This window comes from Pecten maximus, chromosome 4, assembly GCF_902652985.1.
Source record: "Pecten maximus chromosome 4, xPecMax1.1, whole genome shotgun sequence".
In the NCBI taxonomy this organism is placed as follows: Eukaryota; Metazoa; Mollusca; class Bivalvia; order Pectinida; family Pectinidae; genus Pecten; species Pecten maximus.
The window spans coordinates 46,195,390-46,209,495 of record NC_047018.1 but is presented as its reverse complement, the minus strand read 5'-3'; the positions used below and the strand labels follow the sequence as shown (position 1 = coordinate 46,209,495).

The 14,106-nt window shown below is 36.6% G+C and overlaps 1 protein-coding gene across 1 annotated transcript in view; it reads left to right on the top strand.

The window, feature by feature from the left end:
* LOC117326258 (receptor-type tyrosine-protein phosphatase mu-like) overlaps positions 1–14,106 on the top strand; it is an 85,699-nt gene that overhangs the window by 57,916 nt on the left and 13,677 nt on the right. The window contains exons 7-13 of the mRNA XM_033882937.1: positions 2,283–2,431; positions 2,759–2,894; positions 3,273–3,422; positions 3,747–3,846; positions 5,470–5,549; positions 6,262–6,393; positions 7,724–7,846. Coding sequence (XP_033738828.1) covers positions 2,283–2,431; positions 2,759–2,894; positions 3,273–3,422; positions 3,747–3,846; positions 5,470–5,549; positions 6,262–6,393; positions 7,724–7,846 — 870 coding nt within the window. The remainder of the gene's footprint in view (positions 1–2,282; positions 2,432–2,758; positions 2,895–3,272; positions 3,423–3,746; positions 3,847–5,469; positions 5,550–6,261; positions 6,394–7,723; positions 7,847–14,106) is intronic.

Genomic DNA, 14,106 nt, shown 5'->3' with positions numbered 1-14,106 from the left:
GTCGAATTTGTTGTAGAGTTTTAGGAATGTCCTCACAAATGTGTGATCAGTCTTTGTTTTAGACAGTAATTCTGATAAACTGATTGAAAGACACCAAGGTTACTGAAATGTGATCATTTTCAATCTTTTTGTGTTTATAAATTGCTATGAGAAAATTCAATTTCGTGAGGTATTTTTGCAGTCACATAAATAATTGCTTTGATTGAAATTAAGTTTTCTGTGAGAAGGAAGGTGACATAGGCAGTTTGATTTCAGTTGTTTGTGACCTGACCCCAAAGGACCTACCTAAAATTTGGGTGATGAGTAAAGTTTGATAATGTCTTCAGTAGTTTAACTACACAACAATTAGTCATTCAAAGATGGTAGGAAATAGATGTGCTTTTCTGAATGATTTTCTGTGTCATTAAGTGCTATTCTTTAATCATGTAATTCTATTCTGTAACAATGATGTAGTGCTATTCTGTAATGATGTAGCAGTTTTCTGTGATGTAGCGCTATACTGTAATGATGTAGCAGTATTCTGTGAGGTAGCCCTATTCTGTAATGATGTAGCAGTATTCTGTGAGGTAGCGCTATTCTGTAATGATGTAGCGGTATTCTGTAATGATGTAGTGCTATTCTGTAATGATGTAGCGCTATTATGTAATGATGTAGCGCTATTCTGTTATGATGTAGCGCTATTATGCAATTATGGAGGGCTAATACTATAATGATGAAGTGCAATTCTATAAAGATGTGCTATTCTATAATGATTTATCACTATTCTGTAATGAATTAGTGCTATTCTGTAATGAATTAGTGCTATTTTGTGATGAATTAGTGCTATTCAGTAATGATGTAGCGCTATTCTGTTATGATGTGGCACTATTCTTTATTTATTTGATGATCTGTAATGCTGTAATGTTCTATAACAAAGTTCTGTAATGATGTAAATTTGTTCTGTCAGATGTGGAAATTGTGACACAACGTTTTGTGTGAGTCAATCCACACAGTTGACAGAGTGAGCAATCGATGTAAAGAGCTAGGCAGATTTAGATCACATTCATCATGGTAATTTAGCTCCTGTTTCAGTAAATTCTGTTTCAGTTTCCAATTATTGTCTGTACTGGAATTTTATTTGAATCCAGCAAACATCAATTTCAGTTTTCCTGATTTGTTTTCACTTTGGAACAGCAAACAAAGGATATCATTCAATTTGTCAGAATAACTATCTCGTTTACGCTTGCTAATCGTTCCCTGATCTACTCAGCCCTAGAAATGCTCAATAATGTTGTTCTCCAATTGCAATCTTTTCAAAGGCAATGACTAATCATTGAACTAAAGTTCAAAAAGCTTCTATTTTCTGCTTCAGCAAAGGCCTCAACTTTTATTAAAAAAGCTGACGTGAAGTTTTTGTTCGTAGATTTAAAAATTGATACCAATAGCTGTTTTGGCTAAAAAAAACTATCAAAAGTAAACTTTAATACGAAATGTTGTGACATTAGTAAAAGCTTGTCAATGGAAGGCTGTGGTGCCGATAGGCATGACAAGGTTCAGGTATATGGTAGGCAATTATTGGCAATAAAAGGTTGAGGTGTATGTTAGGCATGGCAATGAAAGACTGTGGTATATTGTAGGCATGGCAATGGAAGGCTGTGGTGCCGATAGGCATGACAAGGTTTAGGTATATAGTAGGCAATCGTTGGAAGGTTGAGGTATATGGTAGGCATGGCAATGGAAGGTTGAGGTAAATGGTAGGCATGGCAATGGAAGGCTGAGGTATATGGTAGGCATGGCAATGGAAGGCTGAGGTATATGGTAGGCATGGCAATGGAAGGTTGTGGTATATGGTAGGCATGGCAATGGAAGGCTGAGGTATATGGTAAGCATGGCAATGGAAGGTTGTGGTATATGGTAGGCATGGTGATGGAAGGCTGTGGTGTATGATAACCTTGGCAATGGAAGGCTGTGGTGTATGATAACCTTGGCAATGGAAGGCTGAGGTATATGGTAAGCATTGGCAATGGAAGGCTGAGGTATATGGTAGGCATGGTGATGGGAGGTTGAGGTAAATGGTAAGCATGGCAATGGGAGGTTGATGTATATGGTAGGCATGTCAATGGGAGGCTGAGGTATATGGTAGGCATGGTGATGGAAGGCTGAGGTGTATGGTAGGCATGGCAAAGGAAGGTTGAGGTGTATGATAACCTTGGCAATGGAAGCTGTGGCAATTATGGTAGGCAAAGCCATGAAAGGTGTTGATATCAGTCAATATCTGATCAGTCATACAATGATGGTTACAGGATGGAGCCAGGGAGGAGAGAAGTATCAAGCATTTTGAGATGGTAGGATTCAATGATGAAGCTACCGACCCAGGATTTCTCCTCGACTGTATACGCCGTGTTAACACATACACGCTGGGAGTCACTGGGCCCATCCTTGTCCACTGCAGGTAAGTCTGAAAGTGCTAAGATAGAATTAATTTATAAAACAGGAAATCACGATTGTTTGGTTACCATTAGTAATCTCCGTCATAAAGGTCAAGGTCATTGTTAACACTACCAGGTATGTGTTTTATCTGACAATGGCGTTTTGGATTTAAACACTCAATATTTATACATGTATATGCCTGGGATCTAAAAAAAAGGATATTTTGTTTGTATGTTTACCTGTGTAATGAGTACCTGTGATGTTGGTCAGTAATCGTTACCTTGTGAAGGAATTACATTGTGATAAATGTTGATGTTCGTATCTAAACAGTCGCGGTATTTTTTATCAGGTGTGGTGGGGGTAAGACGTCTGTATTTATAGCCCTGGACTGTTGCCTGAAACAGCTAGAGAAAGAAGGCTGTATTGACATATACAGTACTGTCCTTCATCTCCGGAAGTTCAGAAAAAATATGGTTCGCACACTGGTAAGTGTTCTGTACATTAATGGATCATTGGTTCAACCTAACTTGTCCATAAAAGTCAGTCTCCGATATCCTGACCAGTACTGGTTCCTCAGCAGACATGATGGAATTTTTGCAACATTTTAACTCTAAAATAACTGGTACATCAGAAAGTTTGATAAGAGATTAAGATATTGGATATTTTTCTCACGATTCAGTAGATATACCAGATGTTCTGCCCTTTTTTTTCGGTGTTTATATTTGAATAACTCAATTGCGCCCATATTCTGCATCCTTAATTCTTTCCATTGATTAAAATTTGTTGGCCAGACTCAATTTTCACCCAAACCTGGAAAATGTTGAATAGTTTTGCTGCACAAGTTGAATCTTGTTCTCTTACAGTACCAATATCGCCTTATTTACGAAGCCGCAGCTATGCATATCCAGTGTGGGACGACTGTGGTGCCGTCTGCACAACTCCCTGCCGTGGTCCAGCGACTCGCTGTTAAAGATCCGCGGACACGTCTGCATGGATTTGAAAAAGAACACCAAGTAGGTTTTTTGTCTGTAACAAAATAAGCATTACCTATAAGCTATCAGGTGTGTTGAATTATACTGTAATCAGATATGTTGAATTATACTGTAATCAGATATGTTGAATTATACTGTAATTAGATGTGTTGAATTATATACTGTAATCAGATATGTTGAATTATACTGTAATCAGATATGTTGAATCATGCTGTAGTCAGATGTGTTGAATCATACTGTAATCAGATATGTTGAATTATACTGTAGTCAGATGTGTTGAATCATACTGTAGTCAGATGTGTTGAATCATACGCCAGTCAGATGTGTTGAATCTTCTTTTTCTAGATAATAAAAAACATTGCAACACGACTGAGTATTGGAGACTGCGCTGGAGGACACCGATCAGAAAATAGGACAAAAAGTCGTGACATCATGTTACTTCCACGTGAGTTACTTCAGAGAGTTGATTGAAATCTTTATATTACAAATACCCCTCATTTATCAATCTTTGTAGAATGCCTCTAGTTTATGTGTCATATTAAACAGTATAATTACCCTTTATTTGATAAAATCTCCATTATTTATGATGGACCTTTACATAATGCTCCTAATTTATTAATTCCGAGAATGGCGCGAAAAATGTGACGTCACAATACGACAATTGACGTTGCGTATTGATTTGAGTATTGATTTGAGAAAAAGAATCCCATTTAAAACCAGTAAAATTGTACACAAAACATGTTCTAAATTAGAAAATCATTTTCAAAAATTAATTATAAGCGTTGATGTCAATTATTTTTTAGTTTCATCGGGGTATGAAACAAATTTTTAAAATGTGGATTCATAAAGTTTGCAAACAAAATTTGTTTCATACCCCGATGAAACTAAAAAAAAATTACATCAATGCTTAAATGAATTGTAAAGATTATCGGAGTACCAGCTTGAGAAGATTGTGTCAGGCATGAGAATTACATCACTTTCTGCTCTAACTATTGGTCCCCTACTGGTGAAACCCACGGGGCGACTTGATGTCTTCTCTGTTACATATGTATGTAACACTGAAGTGCACTGTCAGCACTCCAGGGGCTTCATTCCTTAAGGTATTTTCATCATGCTTCACACAATGATAAAGGACTATAAAATCACGGCAAAAGTTTGAGTTTCAGAGTTGTTGGGTTTAAGGTCAAGGTCATAGTTACTATTCTTTAGAAAATCCTTTGTCAGCACTCTAACCACTTCATTCCTTGAGGGATTTTGATCAAAACTTCACACAATTATCAAGGACTTATAATATCTTGGAAAAGTTTGAATTTCAGAGTTGTTGAATCAAGGTCAAGGTCATTAATACTTTTTTTTTCAAAAAGGCAATCCTTTTTAGCACTCTTGCGGATTTCATTGAGGGACATTATATGAGTGCAAGGGTTGTTGGGTGAAGGTCATTACAATTTCTCGAAAATCATTGTCGATGCTCTAGGGCTTCCTTCCGTAAGGGATTTGGATCAAACTTTAGGCACTTGTAAAGGACCATAATAGCTAGCAACCTGGGCTGGTAGGGGACATGACGTATTACTTCAGCAATACTCAGTATGCTGGTTTTGAAATTTGACCTTCAATTTGAAAGGCTAAATACATTTTTCAGACCATTATCTTACAAGGTATATCTATTGTGACTTGTAAGATTGGTGTTTGGGTTTATCTTAGGTGGGCAGTGTGTCAGAAGTAGGTCAATATAAGCAAAAGTAGGTCACTGCTACTATATTTATACCTTTCAAATTTGACCTGCATAAGTAAAAGCAGAAGGCATTGTATTACACTGTAATAGTTTTACAATTTATCCAAGTTCCCCAGTATTGGGCCTCGATCATTTTGTTGCACAAATCAGGATGGAAAAGGACACAATCTTTTATTGAATCCTCTCAACCTAGACAAAATTTAGTGAAATCCCCTCGGGATTCTGCTCAGGTGTTCTTACAAGACTTTACAAAAAAAAAAAAAAAAAAAAAGAATGGACAGACGGAAGCCATGCAACAAATGGTTACCAGCTTTTTAATACCAGTATCTGTTTCAGCGGAGAGAGCTCGACCGTATCTGTTGACGTCGGAGTCCAGCGATAACGGGACAGACTTCATCAACGCAGTGTTTATTGATGTAAGTATTGGAACTTATACTCAGAAATGTACATAAGTTGGACTATCAACTTCATTACCTATCAATATACAATGCAAGATGTCGATATGGCCATCAACAAAAAATTTGCAAATAAAAATTATTTTCATATTTTTATTGTCAAATTAAACATCAATATTACTCATATGAGTAACTTTTGTTTAAAGATATGTGTTAATACAGGGAAAATCAAAGACTTCTTATTTACTCCTCAATCCTTATATTTAAAATCTTAATTTGTCAATCGAAATATTATAGCCATGTTGTGTTCATTCTCAGTCTTTTGTTACTTACCACTGGCACTTTGATTGAATTTTAATGGGCGTTCCTTTGTTCGGACATCAGAAACATACACAATTTCTAATGATGAAAACTATATCCGAAAAATGATTATATGAGTGTTTGTGCCTACATGTAATGAAATTACCGCCGAAATGTACCAGAAAAAGGCGTATCGTATACAAATACTGTATGTCTTTGCGGTAATTAATGATACTTCCACGGGTCGAATAAAGAATTTTCAGGACTTAATACTCAAAGAACTTTGGTTTATCTTGAGAGTAAAACTGCCGCATTAATGTGAAGATTATAACTTAATTTATATATGTTTAATTTTGAAGACCTAAACTTTATTCAAACAAAGGAGTGCCCCTTTAATACTCCGTCAGTCTATAATGTATGTTGTAAATTGCAGGGTTACTATCAGGAAAATAACTTCCTAGTTACACAATGGCCTATGCAAAACACAGTCAACGACATTTGGCGCCTCATTTACGACTACAAAATTATGTCCTTAGTGGTTCTCAATGACGTCAAATATTCCCGGGTAAGTCATTTTGTTTTTGTTTTACATGTTATTTCCCTTACAACAAAATTCCTGAAAGAAAAAAAGAAAAACAAGTACATGAACTGTAGGTCTGCTGAACTTTAAAAATAAAACAAGATCCTAAAATCCATGTTCCACTACAGTGTTTCAGCCTGATGGTTGTTGTATGCTGCAAACTGTTTTGACATTTTGAACTTCTTTTCCAATTCTGCCATTGGGATTTGGTTGATCCCTAGAATGCTGTCATGCCAATTTTTTTTTTTTTTTTTTTGGTTGGTCTGAAATCTAAAATGGCCGTCATAGCTGTCGTCTTAAAAAACACATTTAAAGCTTCTTTTCCAGTTTAATCGGCAGAATTTTATTACAACTTAACCACCAGGAATTGAATCTGAGGTGGTGAAGAATTGAATCTGAGGTGGTGAATTTGGTTGAAATAACTAGAAATTACCTACCAAGTGTTTATATTTTTTGTGTCAGTCCACAATACAAGATATATAACAACAATCTTCAAAAACAAATTTGTCTTCTAATGGAATTTTGTCGAAACTTATCAGGAAAGATCCTGAGGAATCTTGGCAGATCATGTGGTGTTGTTTTTCATGACAACATCTTGGATTTCAGATTTGCTTATTATGTTCAGGGCATCCTGTTGACCCTTGACTTTTACCAATTTCAGAAGTCAAATCGCCTTTTCTCAGAAATATGAAGGGTCAAAACATTATGTCTAATAGACATGCTCCTTCAAAGTCAAGAGTCGGATCTAATTTTGGAGAGTCAAAAACATACTCTCAAGGGTCTACTGGATGCCCTGTATATATGTTGGTAGGGATTGCATGTTCCAGAAAGGTTTCAGCTTTTCCCATACCTAAACCTAAGATGAAGATTTTTAAGATGATTGACAATCTTGGATTTTGGACATATCTGAAAACAAGAGGCCAACGTGGCCTTTATATAAATGGTCATCAGCTCTTTCTAAAGACCCAAGTACTAGTGAAGTATTAAACTTTTAATGATATTACACAAACCTTGAGTTCCTACTTTGGTAGTCAAATGACCAGTAAAACCAATCAGCCTCTTTTTGGGGCCACGGTGGCCGAGTGGTTAAGGTGTCCGACACTTTAACACTAGCCCTCCACCTCTGGGTTGCGATTTCGAAACCAACGTTGGACAGTAGCCAGGTACTGACCGTAGGCCGGTGGTTTTTCTCCGGGTACTCCGGCTTTCCTCCACCTTTAAAAAAAAACCTGGTACGTTCTTAAATGACCCATGGCTGTTAATAGGACGTTAAACAAAAAACAAACAAACCAATCAGCCTCATTTTTCATTACAGAGCCACCCATGTTTCTGGCCCACAGACTTAGATGTGGAACATAAGTATGGTCCAATCGGGGTCCGCTATCTTGGTTGTCAGAAATTTCCAAACATTGTTATCCGAGCCTTTGCAGTGCGAAAGGTAAGAATATCTACACTTATTCAAGAGCAGTTAGCTTGCACAATTACCAGTTTGTAATTAAGGGTTTGTTTGTTTATTGTATTTATCATACCTTGAACTGGCAGAGTCAATTTGAGGCAGAGTCTCTTTGTAGTAGCTTGTGGCTACCTCACTGAACAATTTTTGATAATCCAATCACATGCCATTCAGAACAATAAGGGATATATAAGTGTCTTGCCCAAGGACACAAACACGACATCACAGAAAGATCCGTTTCTCAATTCCTGAGAAACACAAACTGCTACAGGTAAAACCAGGGGGTCTATGGGTTTCCTCCCCGTCTGTCCGTCTGTCTGTCTGTCCGCTCAGTTTTCTCCACTTTTCTCAGCCATGCTTCGAATGTATGTTATTGAAAGTTGGTATGTAACTTTAGTATGAGTAACTACAGATCAAGTTTGAGTTTTAGGGTTTTTGGGTCAAGGTTAAGGTCACTGTTACTATTTATATCAGTGGAAGGTAAGGGATATGTATTGCTTTAGCAATTACTCAGCATGCTTGTTATCATAAAATTGATGAATCTGCAAAAATGAAGAAAGGGGCTAAGTATATATTTGTGGCGGGGGTTTATTTGCAAATAAATACGGTATGGTAGATAAATGTCTGATAAAGTAGACATTGTTTGTGATACTGGCGCCGCTATAGGTAATTATCGGAGTGGACGGCATATATATTTAATAATGACCCACATAATTACAGCTTAACGCAGTGACAAATGTGGCGGTGGGGAGGATGTAAATGAACACTGGAAAGACAGACAGACGTAATCAATCGTCAGATTGAAGAGTATGTGGGATTGGTGCAGAGTGCTTTAAAGATTTTCATTATATGGGTGTTATATAAATGAGAACTGTTTTACAACAGAGGGAGAAATCTATATCAGATCAGGACACAAGTACACACCCTATGTCGGCATAATCTACTCTTCATAACAGTGTGGGGAAAAAAAGATTATCAAATCTACATAACGGCACACAAATTCAGACCATAAATCTTTATACAAAATCTCAACAAGCATGCATTTATTTCCAATTTCAATCTCAAAATCATTATTCTGATTGGAGCACATCTGAAGGAAAATAAACTTAATGGTTTACAGAACTCTCCAAATAAGATTTTGTTTGTTAAATAACCATTATTAGATGCAATTATTGATGTGCGAGTAATAAAAAAAAAATTGAATTTGAAAGTATGGTTTATTTCTGTTATTTCAGGGTTTAGTTAAGACATAAAAAAGATTCATACAGACAGAGGATTTTAAATCACTGATTGATTTGTATATAACAATAATTTCATTCAGACAAAATAGCTTCGGCACATTCGTTTATTTTTCAACTTTCAATTGTTTTATTAAAATTATAGTGTTGTGTAAATAATAATGTTTTCGAATCCTGAGTTTGAATAACACTTCAACTTTATTTCTGGTTGAAAAATTGCAAACTCAAAAACTGAAAGTATCTATTAAAGCATATTTCCATGGGTATATGAAATACTTTGTGTCTGAACTGTATTTAAATCGGGAGTACCAAACTTCCCAAAATACCGGGTAAGGGCGATGCTCATATCTACCGGTAGGCATACTTTTAATGTCTGGAAACATTGATTTCATCCGCTGTATAAGAAACGCTGGAAACTTTACAGACGCTGAAGTCAGAATCTAAATAATTTAATCACAGACTTTGCCAAGTATGGCTATAGATTACAGCGATGTTAGAGAAACACGGAACATCTGAGAATGGTCGTAGATTATTTGTTCTGACAGGATGGCTGAGTGTGTAAATTTCGCTCCCCATGTTTTACATTCGTGGACTTATCAAGTCTAACGTTATGGGTTGTATTTCCTCTGTTTTGGGAATTTTAACGGTATTTTCGAGATACATTTGCCACATGTATTGAGATTCTTCCACGAGATGTCAAGATTAATTTTGCTGTTGCACTGACTATCTCTGAACGGTTTGACATGTGAAATCTCGGGAGTAGGGTATCGGCATCCACACAATAGACTAGTGTCTACCCACACAAATGTTGATCAAAGCATTTGACAATAACCATCAGTTCTGTACCATAAACTCTAAATAGTTTAAATAAAGTTATTGAATGAAACATTATTTCAGGAAAATCTTTAAAGGTCTTCTTCTCAACGAGAAAAAGGTCCAGGGTCATGATATTGAGCCTGTAGCATGCTGGGATTAAAGACCTACAAAGTTTGTTCAAGTTAATTACCTTGACCTACTTTCAAAGTAATTGATTTCTATTGGCTCTTATTTGATCAATATAATAATTATCTTGAGGAAATTTCTTAACTTGAAATTTTCGATAGGAAATGCATTAAATATTGCATGTATTCAAGGCTAAAAGGCTTAGTTAAGGGTCAAAGTTGCCTTAAATTAAGTTAAGGAATTTCCGTAAGCAATGCATGCTGATGAAACGACCAGGACCAGGATGTATACACCTATACTAGAACCTAGAGGTGTCCATCTGTTGGTCAGTATACATAAGTTCTTGCAAAGAAGTTAAGGGAAGGGAAAAGTGGTTGTGTACCATTTCTTCAGACGAGAGTTTGTTATGAGATTTCCTGCTTATTGATTTCTGTCATATAACCCCTTACCTAAAGTTTGAAGTAAATGTGGCTCCTCCCTCATATAACCCCTTAACTAAAGTTTGAAGTAAATGTGGCTCCACCCTTATATAACCCCTTACCTAAAGTTTGAAGTAAATGTGGCTCCACCCTCATATAACCCCTTACCTAAAGTTTGAAGTAAATGTGGCCCCTCCCTTATATAACCCCTTACCTAAAGTTTGAAGTAAATGTGGCTCCTCCCTCATATAACCCCTTACCTAAAGTTTGAAGTAAATGTGGCTCCTCCCTTATATAACCCCTTACCTAAAGTTTGAAGTAAATGTGGCTCCACCCTTATATAACCCCTTACCTGAAGTTTGAAGTAAATGTGGCTCCACCCTTATATAACCCCTTACCTGAAGTTTGAAGTAAATGTGGCTCCACCCTTATATAACCCCTTACCTGAAGTTTGAAGTAAATGTGGCTCCACCCTTATATAACCCCTTACCTGAAGTTTGAAGTAAATGTGGCTCCACCCTTATATAACCCTTACCTGAAGTTTGAAGTAAATGTGGCTCCACCCTCATATAACCCCTTACCTAAAGTTTGAAGTAAATGTGGCTCCATCTTCATATAACCCCTTACCTAAAGTTTGAAGTAAATGTGGCTATGGCCTCGACTTAGAATCTTGTGAAACTTAATATTGACCCAGAGGTGCTATTTTTACACCTTATTTACTGGTTTAGCTATGTTAGGGAGACACCATGTCATTGGTACCAAGTGCCGTGATTATTGATTCCAGCCGTCTAGTGCATGCTGACGTCAGTGTTTCACTTAATATAGAGCGTTGTTCGTGTCCATTGTAACGGGGTGCACAACGGAGACTGTGGTATTTCTAGTGACACAGATAATCCAGCCCTGTGGGAGCAATCTACACACACTTAATTTGATTTGTATGACGTCATCGCCACCATATAGCCACCGTCCTTGAACAAATGTCACAATGTCATATCGGTACACTCCGTCTCCACCACACAAACGGGGGATATTAAAAACCACAGATATTTTTGCATTGGACTATTGTTTGACAAGTTTACGTTAATATTGGTCTCAACATTACTGTTACGACTCAGTTTTACATTTCATGACTATGATACACTCCTTGCCATTACTCTTTAACAATCATATTTACAGACAGATTTCATTTTCACAATTTGCTTCGGACATACCTGTATATATAGACAAGTTTGCATATTTTTGCTATAAATTGTCAATGTACCTGACCTATACTTAATGTCACAGGGGTCAAATGTATCAAATTTTTCAAACAATATTTCTCAGCAACCAGGAGCAATAACCTAGAAGCTCAGGCTTATAATGATATTATGCCAGTGTGTTTAAATGAGTTGCCTTTACCTTCTTTCAAGGTCACAAGGGGTCAGATGTGTTCAAATCTATAAACAAATTCTTCTCTATAATGAAGATGCTTGGATGAATAACAACCAATTTGTTTGTTCAACTGAAAGACCTTGACCTACTTTCAAGGTCACATGGGTCAGATATATTAGAATCTTTAAAGGACATTTTTTCAATAATGAAGAGGCCAATGGTCATACTATTGAGTCATTAGTATGCTACAATAAGGGGCTAGCAAGTTGTTTAAATGAATTACCTTTACATACTTTCAAGATCACATAGATCAAATTATTAAAATACTTCAGTAATAAAGAGGCCCATGGTCAAAATATTGGGTCAGTAGCATGCTGGGATGAAGGACTAACAAGCTTGTTAAAATGAATGACCTTGACCAACTTTCAAGGTCAATGGGTCTAATGTGTTGGAATATTGAAACAGCTTCTTTTCACTAATGTAGAGGCCCAGGGTCCTAATGTTGGGTCAGTTGCATGTTAGGACAAAGGGCCAGCAAGTTTGTTCATATGAATGACCTTGACATATTTTCAAGGGGTTTTATTTGTTCAAATCTTTGAAACAAATTTCTCCTCTTTAACCACAAAGCACAGATTCATGGTATTGTACAAGTAGCATGCCTGAAAGATTACAGGAGTCAAATTTATTCAAATCTCATAAATTATGAGGCCTATATGGTCATGATATTAGTCAATCAACATGCTGGAATGAAGAACTTCAAAGTTTGATCTAATGAACAAACATTTATCTACTTTTAAGTTCCCAGGGCCAGAGTGAGATGTGTTAAATGTCAGATTAAACGCAAAACATCTATCAGTCATATCAGAACTGATCAGGTTACAAAAAAGGCTCATGGGCCTCTTGTAAGTCTTCTATCAGGATCCGGGGGCTATAGTTTTGTCCATCATGCATCCAACCTTCTGTTACCGTGTCCAGACTCTATCTCCAAGTCATTCTTGTCACTGGAGCTTCGTACTCGGGGTATGGGCTCAATTTGGTGAGGAAGTATGTCATGTATCAAAAGTAGGTCACTCTGACCTACATTTTGACCATTGGCCTACATGAAAGAAAATGTTTGTCTGTGCTCTATCTACTACATTACTAGTCACTAAAACTTTGTTAGACTTCGGATAGGGGTGTACCTCGGTAACATGCGTGTCATGCATAACAAATAGGTCACTCTGACCTACATTTTAACCTTTGATCTGCATCAAAGAAACAGTTTGTCTAAGCTCTATCTCCTGTGTTACTGGAATTTCATACTTGTAGTATGGGTTTACTTTTAACTATTTAGTACAGATCTATCATCTGTGCATTCTTGGCGTATAATTTCACATTTAGTGAGTAACTGTAATTCCTTTGTTATAACAGAGCTGTGTGTGTCATACCATTGAATCCTTAGACACGTTATCTCCTGAGTCACGACCAGACACATCACGAAAACACTTGACAGATTAACATTGTCGATTACAAACAGAAAATGCAAAAAAAAAAATGAAGTATGCTATATGGTAGCCACAGCCAGGCTAAAGTGTTGGTTGTCGCGCAATAGCTCTAGGTACAATACGGCAATAACATCTGAGGGCCAGATCACTCAGATATTTGCTAGACATTGCATACATTGTGTACACTGACGAAGATTGGCCATAATGTTATATTAGCTTGGGATGACAAAGACTGCCAGTTGTCACTAATTTATAAACCTGTACAAACATTGAGGGATCTTAAAACCGCTGAGCCAGCATCACTCAGGACAATCCTTACCTCAGACTTGTCTCGGGGTTGGTAGCAGCTCTGCTTTGCTGAAATAGAGAAATTCAGAATTTTCTACCCTTCCTAATTCATTGTACTGTATAATTGTGATATTTATAATGAAGTATTGTTACCGTAGGAGAGTAAAAATCATTGTAATGTATTCATAAATATAGAAATATTCACGCAGTATTGTTATATATATACCACAATTTCATAATTATAATGACCAGCTTGACACAAGGAAAACACAAGAGGCCCCTAGGGCATGTATTGCTTTAATTTTACAATTATTGTCGATATTTGTTATCAAGAGGATCAAAACATCTTCCCTTGAAAAGTCATAAATTTTTAAATGGAAGCATTTAGATATTAAACTCTGGACCTCTATGACCTTAAATGTGATGCAAAGTTACGATCACATTTAAGTGGTTAGTGGTCAAGGTCAAAAGGTTGAAGGTCACACCTTTTTTTATCAAAAAAA